The 14303-nt window shown below is 51.5% G+C and overlaps 2 protein-coding genes across 2 annotated transcripts in view; one reads left to right on the forward strand and one right to left on the reverse strand.

The window, feature by feature from the left end:
* Nucleotides 1-1430: 1430 nt before the first annotated feature.
* Nucleotides 1431-8745, reverse strand: Ltbr (lymphotoxin B receptor). Its single transcript, NM_010736.4, has 10 exons — nucleotides 8450-8745; nucleotides 8250-8346; nucleotides 7854-7979; nucleotides 7612-7770; nucleotides 7130-7226; nucleotides 6903-6982; nucleotides 4319-4426; nucleotides 4054-4079; nucleotides 2790-3006; nucleotides 1431-2331 (listed from the first exon to the last, which is right to left on the reverse strand). Exons 1-10 carry the CDS (start codon nucleotides 8543-8545, stop codon nucleotides 2090-2092), a joined length of 1248 nt encoding a protein of 415 aa, NP_034866.1. The 5' UTR covers nucleotides 8546-8745; the 3' UTR covers nucleotides 1431-2089.
* A 385-nt stretch (nucleotides 8746-9130) lies between these two features.
* The window catches only part of Scnn1a (sodium channel, nonvoltage-gated 1 alpha), a 30673-nt gene continuing 25500 nt past the window's right edge, over nucleotides 9131-14303 (forward strand). Inside the window, exon 1 of the mRNA XM_030255276.1 lies at nucleotides 9131-9372. The gene's annotated coding sequence lies outside the window, so the exon portion shown is untranslated. The remainder of the gene's footprint in view (nucleotides 9373-14303) is intronic.

Below are 14303 nucleotides of genomic sequence, written 5' to 3' on the forward strand. Positions count from 1 at the left end.
GCTGTGCCTGGATAGCATTTCTTGTTCTCTGTCTCTGTCTCTGTCTCTCTGTCTGTTTCTCTCTGTCTCTGTCTCTGTCTTGCTCTGTGTGTGTGTGTGTGTGTGTGTGCGTGTGCGTGTGCGTGTGCGTGTGCGTGTGCTCATGATTAGCGGGCACCTTTCAGGAGTCAAATGGCTCTGCAGATCAGACCTGGTCATCATCAGGTTTGGCATCCAACTCTTACCTGCCAAGCCTTCCTGATGTCCCTGGAAGGCCATTTCTTTGATCTTCTCTGCCTCCTCCTTTATTTTGTTGAGCAGAATGTAGTAATTTAAAAAAATCTAAACACATTGGAATAATTATTAAGGATCCTTGCTCTTTGGCTCTAGCATGACAAAGAAGATTTATGTCTGTGAAGATGCAGCCCGCTCTCACTGTGTGCAGAAGGAAGTTGGATGTGATTTTCATAGTCAGCCTTAAATAACCCATCCACTCCGTTGGCCCAGCAGACTCCTGGGGTATGTGTTTTCCTGCCATACCGGCTTGATGAAGGCCAGCGACTGAGCTCCTAACACTTGGATCATACCGACTGCCTTTTATGGCAGGAACAAGCTGCACTGAGTAATCCCTCAAGCTCTGGTTGTCTCTGCTGGTCAGTATGGAGGATCAATGTGCGAGCAGCAGGCATTTACTAAGAAAGGGACAAGAGAGGTTTGGTTTCTTGTTTTTGGTTTTTCCCCTGAGACAGGGTCTCACTCTGCACTGACTGTGCTGTGTCATTAACCTTGGCTGCACTGGAACTCACTCTGTAGACCAGGCTGGCCTCGAACGGGGAGATCTGCCTGCCTCTGCCTCTCAAGTGCTGGGATTAAAGGCGTATGCCACAATCACCCGGCTGGGGGCAAGAGACATTAAAGACTCTTTTTGTTTGTTTTTGGATAAAGATAAAATAAGATAGCACACACACAGAGTCCTGACTGCTCCTTCTGAGCTGAAAGGATGAGGCCAGCCTAGATTTCTCTTCACCAGTAGCACGGAAGCTGGCCTCTCATAGGGTAGCTACTGAGCACCCACGACCCCTTCCAGACAACCCTTTCCATTGCGCAGGGGCAGTGGGATGTCTGGGAAAGTCCTGAGATGGCACCCGTGGAAGAAGAGTCGTTTATGCTGGGCTAACTGGCTTGAACAAATGACTTCCTCTGTCTGTGCCTCTGTCTCACTTGTGGAGAGTGCCTGCCTCATGGGTGGTGGGAGGACTGACTCCGGTTGTTATTGCAGGTGTGTAGAATACTTCCAGGCAAGCCCCCAGCCACTGCTGCTTAAGTGGGGTGCTGTCTGAACCTGGAAGCCGGGACCCTCCCGGAAGCGCCTTTGAGGGCTTTGTGCTTTCACCTCTGCCTTTGGTTTTGTCCTAACGGCCTAGTGTGTTTCCACATAAAACCCAAGGAAATAAAGGACCTCCATCTTGTTTTTATTCGTGTGTGATTACAACTCATAAATACACTTGTCGTTTTTCTCCTGTTCCCAAACTCTCCTCCACACATGCTAACGCTACCCAAGGCCCCATCCTCCCCTTCTCTCTATCCTCTCCCCCAGGAGCAAGGGAGGGGTTGCTCCTCCGCGCGACTTCACCTTCCCCCAGGGTCTATCTTGGTCCACGCAATATGAGCTCTCAAGGCCTCTGAAGGTAGGGATGAGCACCACAAAGCTTTGCGAGGTCCCTGGGATATCCTTGCGAGTGACCCTGGGACCAGCTCCCTCCTCTGCCATGTTTAGAACACAGAGAGGCAGGGCGGGGGTCACGAGCCTTCCTTGTGTCCGAGGCTCAATGGCCGAAGCCTCTGGGAGCCGGTGGGTCTGAAACTAGGTCTCAGGCTTGCTCAGGCGGTAGTCAGAGTCCTGGGCAGGCACTGTGGCCTGCTAGTGTCCGGTTCTGCTCTGAAGAGGTGTCTGAGGCTAAGTCCCTTAGGGCTCTATTTCTCAGAGCCTCCCCAGACCCTGTGAGTCCTGGTGAGTAGAGCAGCCTCAGAAAGAAGGTGCTGGACCCTCTGCTCCTTGCCTTTCCCAGGTGCCCTCAGGCACAGGTGGCAAATAGGTTCCTTGGCCCTGTCAGAGGTCTTGGCATCCTAGTGTCTCTGTCTCGGCCAGATGCCAAGCTTTGCCATCCTCCTGGTAGGGTGTAGACAGCTCAGAAGGGCCAGGAGCTCCCTCTTCAGGAGTGGGGTATGGAGGCTCAGGGGGAGCTGGAGGGTCTCCAGGGCCCCGTGTTCCCCCCAGCACTGGCCCATTGTATATGTAGATGTTGCCGGTGACAGTCACAGAGCCCCCGGTCACATGAATGCCATTCGCACCTGTGGGAGGGAAGGTGGGATGAGAGAGGATGCTTCCAGAACTCTCTTCTCCTTTCTTCCTAGCCTCTCCTGCCATTTGTCATTCCTTTCTTTGAGTCACAGTCTCACATGGCCTAGGCTGGGTAGTGCAGGATAGCTCTGAAATCCTTTTTTAGTGCTGGGATTACAGCTGTGCCCCAGCCCCAGCCCCAGCCCCAGCCCCAGCCCCAGCCCCAGCCCCAGCCCCAGCCCCAGCCCCAGCCCCAGCCCAGCCCCAGCCCCAGCCCCAGCCCCAGTCCCAGCCTCAGCCCTGCTATAGGTTTCTGCACACACTCCTCTGCTTCTTTCAGACTTCCCTTCTGTCTTGCCTCCACATCTTTTTATTCCGTCTGGACCTTATTCTTCCTCCCCGACAACTCAGCTACCATCCCTTCCTTCCTCCCCCTACTCCTCCCCCGGCTCTGGCCTGCCCAGCTCACCGTGGGCCACCTGGCCATGTTCCCCAGGTTCAGCCTCCAGCTCTCTGGCCTGGACCAGGGGACTCTGCTGTTGTAGCACCACTTCCTCCAAGGAGGGGGCCGTTGGGGGTCCAGCAGGGGATGGGGACAAGTCTCCAGACATGGGTAGGAGTGGCTCTGCCAGGTCAGGGAAATGTGGGTCGGCTCTTGGAGCGGGGCAAGGGGGAGATTCTTCTCCCTGTAGAAGAGGTACAGAGAGAACCATCCAGCATCAAAGAGACCAAGACTCCATCATACCTTCGTTTCCATGGCCTACCCCTTGTATTTTGGTGACTCATTGTCTGTCTTTGTTCCTCACCGTGCTTCCTGCCCCAGGGCCTTTGCACCTCCCGCTCCTCCAATTCCTAGATCATTTTCTTCAAGAGTTCCCTGTTTGGCTTCCTCATTTTTTCAACTCACTGCTCAAATCATCAGTGTATCAAAGAAGCCCTGTCCACTTTGTCTAAAAGAATGTACCCTTGGGGTTGGAGAGATGGCTCAGCGGTTAAGAGCACTGACTCTTCTTCCTGAGGTCCTGAGTTCAATTCTCAGCAATCACATGGTGACTCACAGCCATCTTTAATGAGATACCATGCCCTCTTTTGGTGTGTCTGAAGACAGCTACAGTGAACTCATATACATAAAATAAATAAAATCTTAAAAAAAAAAAGAATGTACCCCAAATCCTTTGCTGTCACTCTCTGTCCATCTCATTTTTATTATGGTTGCTGTTTAAGGTGTGTGTGTGTGTGTGTGTGTGTGTGTGTGTGTGTGTGTAATTACTGTTGTGGTAGTTTTGTTTTGTTTGATGCAGGCTTTCTTACTTTAGCCCAGGCTACACTGAATTGCACTAAACAGCCCGGGCTAGCCCTAAACTCATGGTGAGCCTTCTGTCTCAGCCTCCCAAGTGCTTGGATTACAGGACTGAGCCACCACCCTGGGCACTCCCTGCCCCCTCCCCGCATGGCACTGGCAATGGAGTCCAGATACATGCTAGCTAAGGGCTCTAAGATTCCCGGCCTTGGCACTGTATTCTTTTCTTGTTCTGCTCGCTCGTGTGCAAACCCCAGGGCAGGAGGCACTTTCTCAGGCTGTACGTCTGGCGCCTAGAACGGGGGTGGGGGTGGGGGTGGGGGCTGGACCGCGGCACACTCGGCAACCAATCAGAGGAATGAATGGAAGCTAAGTGGGCCTTCCCTGACCTCACAGCCCCGCCCCTCCTGGATGTCTTCTTCCATTCCTTTACCTCTGGGTGCCGCTTGAGCAGAGTACCTAAAATGAAAAACAGAATGGGTTGAGAGAGGCCTGCGGTTCCCAACCTTCTAACTTCTATCCTGACACCATGTGGGGCTGCCAACCCTAGTGTCCCAGCGGAGGATGATAGAGTTACCCTTAACCCTAGGATCAGAGAGAATGGTGTCAGGTAGGGAGGGTTTGCCCTTGAACATCCCTCCAGTCAACCACCACCTCCTTGTGGGGATTGGAGGGCGGGGATGGCGGCTCCTTCTTACCCAGCTTTCTGCAGAGAGACGGGTGCCTCATCCAGGCACAGGCCAGGACAGTGGTGAAGAGCAGAAAGAGGACCAGCGACAGCAGGATGGCCAGCAGTAGCATTGCTCCTGCCAGGACAGCAGACAGACAGATGGCACCAAAGGACAAGGGGGAGGAGCTCCTCTCAGAAGTCCCTCTTTTGGAGCCCTGTCCCTTGGACTGGGGACAAAGGGCTGAGCTGGTCTTGGGAAAGATCTTTTGACCACACGAGAGACTCTGTCCTGAGTGTTGGTGTCTAGATCTCTGGAAGTCAGTGGGTGAGCAGTGAGTGGGAAGCTGGCTTTCAATGCTGGAAATTGGTGAAAGGCGGGGGTGGGGTGTGGGGTGGCAGGGGAGGGGAGGTGGTACTTGGGCCTAAGGGGAGAGCCCCATGTCCGTGACCTGGCTATCTTACAGAGGGGCCACTGGGCCTGAGATTGCCTCTCTGTGCCTGTGAGAACTTGATTCAGTTCCGAGCCTGGCCTACGGCACTCAGGGAGAGTAGGAGTTGCAAACTGCTCACCCCCTTGCTCATAACAGGGCAAAGACAGAGGCAGAGAGATGGGAGTTTGGGTCCCTAAGCTTGCCCCTGGTGATTCGACCACACTTGTGGCCTAAGGAAATACAGAATGCAGGGCATGGAGAGAAACTGGACCAGGTGTCTGGACTCCTAGGTCCCTGTCTTTTTTTGTTTGTTTGTTTTGGTTTTTTGAGACAGGGTTTCTCTGTATAGGCCTGGCTGTCCTGGAACTCACTTTGTAGACCAGGCTGGCCTCAAACTCAGAAATCTGCCTGCCTCTGCCTCCCGAGTGCTGGGATTAAAGGCGTGCGCCACCATGCCCGGCTAGGTCCCTGTCTTTAAGTCAGTTCACCTATCCAAGCATCAGTTCGTCATACATAAAACAAGCAGGCTAACAGACTTTTAAATCCTAGCTCTGATACTCCAGTGATATTTGATGCATAGTTGATTTTGGATGCATAGCTGAAAGTTTCTGAGAGAGGATGGGAAAATATTTATGACACATTGTTAACTAGTCTATAAGGGAATATATTATATAATATATACTAGTTATATGTTATAGTCTATAAGGGAATATACTAGTATATAAGGGAATGTGTGTGTGTGTGTGTGTGTGTGTGTGTGTGTGTGTGTGTGTGTAAGGGAAGCTTGTATATCATCTCAGTGGTTCAGCATCTACTGCCAATTTCTCCTTATCAAAAAAGTCAAGTATAAAACACTTCTATCACCCCACTTTTAGTCTAGAAGATTATATGAATAGAAATGCACGGGGAATGTGTTGGAAGGGATAGACCAAGGTAGTAAGAGTGGAAATGTTCTATGTTCAGTGGGGGAATTTTAGCTGAATTTTCATTCATTCCCTCTTTCTCTCCTCCTTCTCTCAGAGACAGGGTCTTATGCAGCCCAGCCTGGGTCCTGGCTACACCTCCCAAATGTAGGGGTGACAGGCGTGTGCTTCCACAACTGGTGTGAAGGCTTAGGACATTTTATAGCTTGTGTACCTTATAAATGAGCCCCAAGTAAGGAAGACCTAGATATAGACAGTAATAACGTGATTTACACACACACACATACAGACACACACACACACACACACACATACACAAACACACACACATATACACACATACATACACACACATACACACACACATACATACACACACACACACACACACACACACACACACACACACACGTGATCTCCAGCAAGTCATTTAACATCTCAGCTTTCTCCCCCCATCAGTGAGAATGAATAATCCCAGTTTATAGAATCATTAGGCAGCTTAAGTGGAATCACTGAGAGGTTCAGAGTTGTTCTCAGGATGTGGAAGCTATAATTACAAAAGTCTGGTCACTCAAAAATGTTACTACATTCTGCCAATTAGTAGCGATTAGAGTCATCAGAAGAACTTATAGTCAACCACCAGGCTGGGAAACTAGTGGGTTTCCTCGAAGACAGAAACCAAGAAACAAGAAAACCTAGAAAGAGCCCAGTGGGGGAGCATGTCTCCAACAGATGTGTGTAAGTGAACAACGAGGTATTCAATTAGTGAAGGAAGGCTATGACGGAATCGCATCCAAGCATAGTGATGAAGCCGGTTAGAATTACGTCACAGCACAGGAATGTTTCCTGGCATAATATGTATAATTTTGAAAGTGTAAGAAAAGAGTCTAGGGATGTTCTAATCTCCAGGCCCTCTATGGAGACAGGCTCACTCTGTAGCCAAGGCTAGCCTCAAACTCTTGATTCTTCTGCCGCAGCCTTTCAAGCGCTGGGGATTACAAGGGTGCACCACCACACCTGCCTTTCCAAGTTTTCGTTTTTTTTCTTTTGGTCCAAACTCAGGGTCTTATGTATCCCAAGCAAGCGTTCTAACCATGGAACTACACGCTACCTCCTTCTGATTTCTTCAGAAGAAATGTTTCTGACTTTGTCTAACCCTGGGAAGAAAGATGCACTGTTCCCTGTTTCTGTGGATGAGGGGGGCTGAGGCATCTTCCCAGACCGACCCTGCCTTGTGTTCCTCAGCCCGGTGTCTTACCTGGCTCTGGGGGATTTTTACAGATGGTATCCGAGTAGGAGGTACCTGGAGCTGCCTCCACCAGGCCCTGGATCTCACATCTGTGGAGAAACAAGACTGTGAGCTTCTCCCTGCTCCCCTTGGTGACTGGCTCCAGGAACACATGGTCGGGATGGCCGGAAGTCAAGGATGGAGGAGATGACAACCCTTGGGTTTCCTGGAGGTGAGTGGGGGAAGGGCCCTCTCACCTGGTATGGGGTTGACAGCGGGCTCGAGGGGAGGAAGTGTTCTGGAAGTGTCCCGGCTTACAGGGGACACAGTTGACGTCAGTATCCATAATTTCATCTGGCAAAAGAAAGGCAGGCCAGTGGGGGTGAGTGGGTAAGTGTGAGGACTCGGTGGCCTTCCTTTACGTCCCCTCTTTGCCAACCATTCTGCTCTGTAGTTGCTACCTTTCCCAAGCTTGGCTTTGCAGCCTGCCGTTTTGCCCAAGCTTCCCCAGGGCTGACAGGAGGGAGCTACCTTCTAAGCTCCTCATACCAGTTCATGTCTTGGCAGACCCCCTCCTGTGAGCCTTTTTCAAGGACTGATAGATTCTTTATGGTTCTCCCAGTGGGCAGAGGTACCACACTCACAGTACCAGTGGGGAGAAGCACCATGCGCACAGTATCACGTTCCTTGCCCTTGATGCCCAGCCTCCCTTTACTGGCTGCCCTCAGTGACCTCTGACCTGTGACCTCGGCTTCTGTGCCAGGCTGGCAGAGTACAAGCCGCTCCTCCTCACAGTGCACACACTCATTGTCCAGATACACACAGGACATCCCCGGCTGACAGCGGCACTCGGCTTTCCGATCGCTGGTGCAAGGGGCAACCTCCTCAAAGCCCAGCACTGTCAGGGAGAGGGAAGAGTCAGAGAGGAGCTGGCCCTCCCAGTCGTACCCATCATGCAGATCCAGATGAGTCCCCACTTACCAATGTCACAGGGGCGGCACAGCTGGCAGGTGGAGAGATGGTTCCAGTGTTCATTATAGGAATTATGGGGGCAAGTCTTGCAAACCGTGTCTTGGCTGCGGCTGCATACCGCAAAGACAAACTCGCCTATGAGGCGAATGGGGAAAGAGGGTTATCAGGAGACAAGAAGTCCATCTCTGCGTCCGCTGCCTCTGCTTGCTGCATGCCTCGGAGCCTCTCCTTGGTCTCTTTGTCCCCATCCTGTCTTCATGGCTACATGCCGCTACCTCTTCAAATCTCAGTGTCCGTGGGACAATGCTAATGCTTCGTAGACTCTCCTTCCTGGCTAGTTTTAGCAGTGCTGGCTCATTCTGGCTCACCTCTACCACCCAAGCCACTTGGAGCCACTGTTCTCACCTGGGGGACAGCGGGAGCAGCAGACGTCGTGCATGGGCTCGTAGTATTCCTTGTCCTGGTCCCAGCAAGTCTGGTTTTCTATGCGATAAGGGGGCACCTTCCAGAGGAGGCGGAGAAAGAGAAGAATGAGGCAGGGTCAGCTCTGGAGGGCAGAAGGGCTAGAGAGAAACCTGGTCCATCCCACCTAGCCCCTCCCTCACCAGCTGGGGCTGAGAGGCCACCAGAAGCCCGCTGAGTCCCAGCAGGAGTGGCCCCCAGGCCAGGCCGCAGGGAGAGGAGGCCCGGGGCAGGCGCATGGCGGCCTTTCGGCTCGGCTGACCAGACCGGGTGGAGTCCTAGGAGGAAGGTGGGAAGCCCGGACGTCCTGAGCAGCGTTGGCCACGACTTCCCAAGCCTGGCGGCTGGGCCGACGTGCCCCCGGGGGCCGGGAGCGGCCGGGCCTGGCCTCCAGGGCTCCAGCGCCGGGCTCAGGAAGTGGGAGTGGAGCGAGCCGGCCGGGGGCGGGGGCAGGGAGCCCTGGGAGCAGAGGCCGGCCTGTCGCAATCGCGACGGGGGGGGGGAAGAGGAACAGGCTTGGCCGCCTCGACGCAGGGCGGGAGGGGGTGGCCGGGAAAGCACGTGAGAGCTGCAGGCCCGGAACCCGGCCTCCACCTTTCTTCGGAAGCCTGGCTCTCAGAGGGGATTGCGGATTAGGATCGCTTGCTGGCCGAAAGGGGGGCAGCAGAGACAGTGGCTAGCCATCAGTCAGGCCCACCTCCGAGAGCCCGAGGCAGAGCTGACTTGGTTGACCTGCCGTGGACGTTGAGGCAGAGAGCTGTGGACAGCTGGGTGTCAGATTTGCAAAGAGGAGGCGCCAGGGATTGACAGTGCACCCAGCCAGGATACCCAGAGGTGGTTAGCAGATGCAGCCAGCGTCTGGCCAGGCATCCCACTTGGCAGAGACTGAGGGCCTGCTCCACTCTGTGACTTTTTAAAAAGAAGCTTCCACAGTAACAAGCCCACCCACGCCACACACCAGGGCGCACACCACAAGACACTGGAGAGAGTTCAGCTGGCCCTGAATCTGTCCTCTCCTCTGGGACCTCTCTCACGGAAGGGTGGGCGTGTGTAAACCCAGGTCCTGGTGAGTGGGGGCTTCTGGGCTGGGGCTGGGTAGCCTAGTTCCAGCGTGTGTGCACATAAGCCTATAACTCTCTTAAACCGAGGGACCTGAGAGCCCAGCCAGTGTAGGTACCTTACTTTCTAGAGAAGACCTGCCCAGGGTGCCAGGCAGCGGTGCACAGGGTTCCAAGATCGTTAAGCCTGGTGGGCCTTTTCTTCCTGCCATTAATAGCCCAGAGCTGCTGGAAGTATGTGACACCCCTTTTTCCCACGTCTACTGATTCCCAACCCCCCCCCCCAGCCCCCTTCACACACACACCCCTCTAAATTTCTATTAAGAAAACAGCCATGGAGCCCCCAAGGAACCCTAATGTCTGCCCTGTGCTCCTTACTAGGCTATTGGCTGGCCCGTGGCCTGGTTTGGCTATTTAGTCTAGGCTCACGGAGTCTAGCATGATCTGGCTTATGCCACTGGCCAGGTACATATTCGTTGTGTAAATGAAGGCTGTCCACACCGCTTAGCCACTCTGGAAGAACTTAACTGCAGTCCAGATCTGATTTTCAGATCCCAGCCCATGGCAACATCTGTCCTGCCTCCCTTGTGACTCGGGGGTGGGGGGTGGGGTTGGACTCTCATTTGGAATGAGGGAAAGCCTTCTCTTGCAATAGCTCACCTGAGAACTGACCTTTTCCATGGTGGATCAGATATCCAGACAGGCTTTCGGTGGAGCCTCGAAATGCTGGCAAGGGATTGAGTTTTAGAGAAGACCTGGGGAGAGGGGGGAACAGAGCGGGGCGGGGTGGGGGGGAACTTGCCTGGGCTTTTTTTTTTTAAGTGTATACTTTTTTTAAAAAAAAGATTTATTTATTATTATATGTAAGTACACTGTAGCTATCATCAGACACTCCAGAAGAGGGAGTCAGATCTCCTTAGTGGTGGTTATGAGCCACCACGTGGTTGCTGGGAATTGAACTCAGGACCTTCAGAAGAGCAGTTGATGCTCTTAACTGCTGCCTGGGCTCTTGATAGTCACTCTGTGCTGTCCCCTCCCTGGGTGCTGGCCCAGCAGCTCCACTCTGCTGGTACCTGTCTGTCTCAATTGTCCCAGGTTCCCTGGCAGTGGTAGAGATACTGAATAGCAGACCTCTGATTTCTCTTCCTTCTGGGCTCAGGGAGTTGGGGCAGGGGCTTGACTCACTTGGATCTCTTAACAGCATAAAGGAACGGGTGGGTGGGGAGCGGCCCTAGATACATTTCACTATTTCTTTTTTTTTTTTTTAATGTTTTATTAGGGAAAATTCACATGTACTATTCAGAGAGAGAGAAAGAGAGAGAGAGAGAGAGAGAGAGAGAGAGAATTAGGAGCCTCCATGTTGTCTTACTTAGCTTTCACTTGTGACCTGTCTTTTTTTTTCACATCATTCTCCCCCCAAGACAAGGTTTCTCTGTGTAGCTCTGGCTAACCTGGAACTCCCTCTGTAGTCTGGGCTGGGCTTGAACTCAGAGATCTGCCTTCCTCTGCCTCCCAAGCTCTGCTATTAAAGGTGTTGGCTACCTTTAGTGTGGATTTTAAAGTTTGTGAGTTTTCACATGTAGATTAGTGGGGTCTCATTGACTTTTTTCACCTGTTTATTTGTCTATTTATGCAGTGAGTATAGGAGTGTGGGCACGTTCTGTGACAGGACTCAGAAAGGTGGGGAGACCCGACCCACCTCCTGGCAGCCTACGGAGACTTCGGGCAGACAATACAAAATGGTTACTATAATACCTCTCCAACCTTCTTCTGGGGGATGGAGACTCCGGATGAGAAATCTTCAAATTCTTAGTGAGCACAGCATTGTCTTTGTTACTTGGACTTTTTACCAGCTTCCAGAAACTTTCATCAATGTCCACTGGGCAATACCAGACCAGAACTGAGTGCCCTCAGACTCCCAGAAGGTGTGAAGGGCTCTTCTCCCAGGCCTCCCTCCGAAGGGGTTGCGGAAACACCCTTTTCCCCACAGCCTATGAGTAATTCCCAAAGAGAATTGGTGTGAGTGGATCACTCTAAACCACTCCTGTCTTCTTCCTTATATTTCCCTTAGCCAACTGATTCCGTTAGCCAGCCCAGCTGGGCTGGTAGACAGAGAGAAATGGACAGATCAGATGAGTGTTTGGAGTTTCAGTGGGAGCAAAGATTTGTCCAGTTACTCTCCATCTTGGTAACCTTGCTCCCCAGAAGACACTTGGAAATATCTTAAAGACACTTTAGGTTGCAACTGCTTGGAATTCCCACTGTCACCTAGCGCAGAGGCCAGGGATGTTGCTGTGTCCCGCAGTGTAAGACAGGCTCAGACAGTAAGGAATTGCCTGGTTGGGATTGCCAGCAGCAAGGACCTTGTCAAGCCCTGTAACTAAGCAAAGGAATAAGTCTTAATGGGGACTCCTAAGCATCTTCACAGGTCGCTAGAATGAGGATGGGAGAGAGAAATTTTCTGGTCTACCTCATTAGATTTATACTACATAAAGAATGATAAAAGGATGCTCTTTGCCACAGTAGGCTGCCCCATAGTTAGTGCTAAGTGTAAAAGTAAAGGGGTATGATTAATTGTGTGACTCATTTTTACCCTAGAAAGCATAAAAGCTGAAAGGGGAAAGGTGTAAGAAATTTTGATAAATTAACAGCCCCCCAAATCAGTATGCTGTTGGAGGAAGCCGAGATGTTTGAAGTTTTTCCCGTGTGCACTCCACTGTCAAAAAAATGATAAACCTTGGATCCTAGCCAAGATGTGAGATTCTTTTGTCTGCGGAGTGGGCCAACGGGCAACGACCATTAAGTTGGACATAGTGGCATACATTTGTAACTTCAGCACTTGGGGGACTGGGAATTTGAGAACAGCTTGGGCCACAGAGTGAGTGTCTCAGAAACAAAACAGAAATGGTAGCCACGAGTCACCCGCCAAGATAAACAAGCCTGGTGCTTGTCATCAGAGTTTTCATAAAATGGTCTGCATACATGTAGGCCTGTGGAAGGGAACACAGGTGCATGCGTGGGCCACATCGTTAACAGTGAACAGCAGGAGGTGATGAGGCAGGCTTTCCTTGGAGGTGTGGAGCAGAAACGGATCCTTCCTGTCACTCATCTCTGGAATGAAGAGGCCGGAGGACTTGTCAGTCCTAATGCGCACCCACTGCAACCCTAAAGGTTGGCTTCTTTCCCTAGAGCCACTGCATGGTTTATGGATGTACTAAAGGTTCAATGGGTGGCTGGAATGGGACAGAGAAGGCAGCCCCTTATTTAAGAGATGGCTTGGGGTTCTGGGAGAGGCAACAGGACGCCCTGGGTAGGGAGCCTTTCTCAGACAAGGTAAAAAAAAAAAAAAAAAAAAAAAAATGCCCTTGAAATGTCATACGGGACTCTACTATCTTGGAAGTCAAGAAAACAGCATCAGACTTGGGATATAACTCACCCCAACTCCTGGTGACCCTGACAAGGTCACTTTGTTCTCAAGCCTTAGTTCCCCTGTGTCCTGAGCAGGGAGCTAGATGCACCTGGCAAGGCCTTTGTCGTTAGGCAGCCTTACCCATCATTTCCTGTCCCTTCATTCTTTAAATGAGACCCCTGGGGCCCAGAGAGGTAAAATTGTCCATCTGTCCTTCTCTCTCTCAATCTCTCTCTCTCTCTCTCTCTCTACCCCCCCCCCCCAGATCTCTCTAGGATCTCTCTATGTAGCACTCACTGTGTAGACCAGGCTGGCTTTGAACTCATGAAGATCTGCCTGCCTGTCAAGTAGGGGGTAAAGGCTGCACCACTATGTCCGGCTTGAACGTGCTTTCTTGAAGACAAATGGTTTGAAAATAATGGAAGTCATAGAGTGATACGTATGAAGTAGTCACACTTAGGATTATTTCTTTTTGGAAATGAATGTAAGCTGGCATGCCATACATATCTGTAATCGCAATACTTGGGAGGCCAAGGCAGGTGGATCACGAGTTCAAGGTCAGCCTTGGTTAGGAAGCAAGTTTAAGGTTAGTTAGACATTGAAACCTTTTCTCAGCATACAGCACAACAAAACACGTAAGTCAGAGAGACACCAAGGAAGAGATGCACTGATGAACATGTCACCGGCAGAGATGCACTGATGAACATGTCATGGCAGAGATGCACTGATGAACATGTCATCAGCATCGTGGTGCTCTTTCTGGGCTGAGGGGAAGGAGAAAAGGGGACAATGGGAAGCTTGTGTTGCTTCATGTTTCGGGATTGCTGGGAAACTATACTACCACAAAAATGTATCCAGTTGCAAAGCTGAGGCAGGAGGACTACTGTGAGTTCCAGGCTAGCCTGGGCTACAGAAGGATCCCCTGGTTTTGGTGTGTTTGTGTTTGTGTGTGTGTGTGTGTATGTGTGTGTGTGTGTGTGCATGTATTTGAATGTCTGTCTGTCTGTCTGTCTGTCTGTCTGTATTTGAATATCTATGTGTATGCATGTGTATTTGTGAGTGTGATTCAAATGGGACTCTGACCAAAGTACCAATATCTATTCTTACATCATGCTTGCACTGGCCCATTCCAGATCTCTAGTGCCGTGGTCACCACGCCAAGCCAAGCCAAGCCACTCTCTCATACTCTGTCAGGACATGCCAGAGTCACCACACTCTTTGGGCCAGGCATTCTCACGGAGTCCTTGAGATGAAAACTATTTGTCATGCTGCCTTAAGCCAGTACTTGGGTTTCAGGCCCAGCTAGCAAACAGAAGAGGCAGGGAGGAGCCAGCTTCTCTTCTCGGAACCTCACAGACTAAACAGTCAGGGGAAGCGGGCACCTTGCCTGTAGGACACTGCTTTAAGGACTTGCTTGATTCAAGGGAGCATAGGGGTGGCTGGGGAAATGGAGAGGTAGAAACAGCTCAGAGGCACACAGCCAAGGAGACATTACCTGGAGAGGGTGAATCCATAGGCTTTGTGTGGGAG

This window comes from Mus musculus, chromosome 6, assembly GCF_000001635.26.
Source record: "Mus musculus strain C57BL/6J chromosome 6, GRCm38.p6 C57BL/6J".
In the NCBI taxonomy this organism is placed as follows: Eukaryota; Metazoa; Chordata; class Mammalia; order Rodentia; family Muridae; genus Mus; species Mus musculus.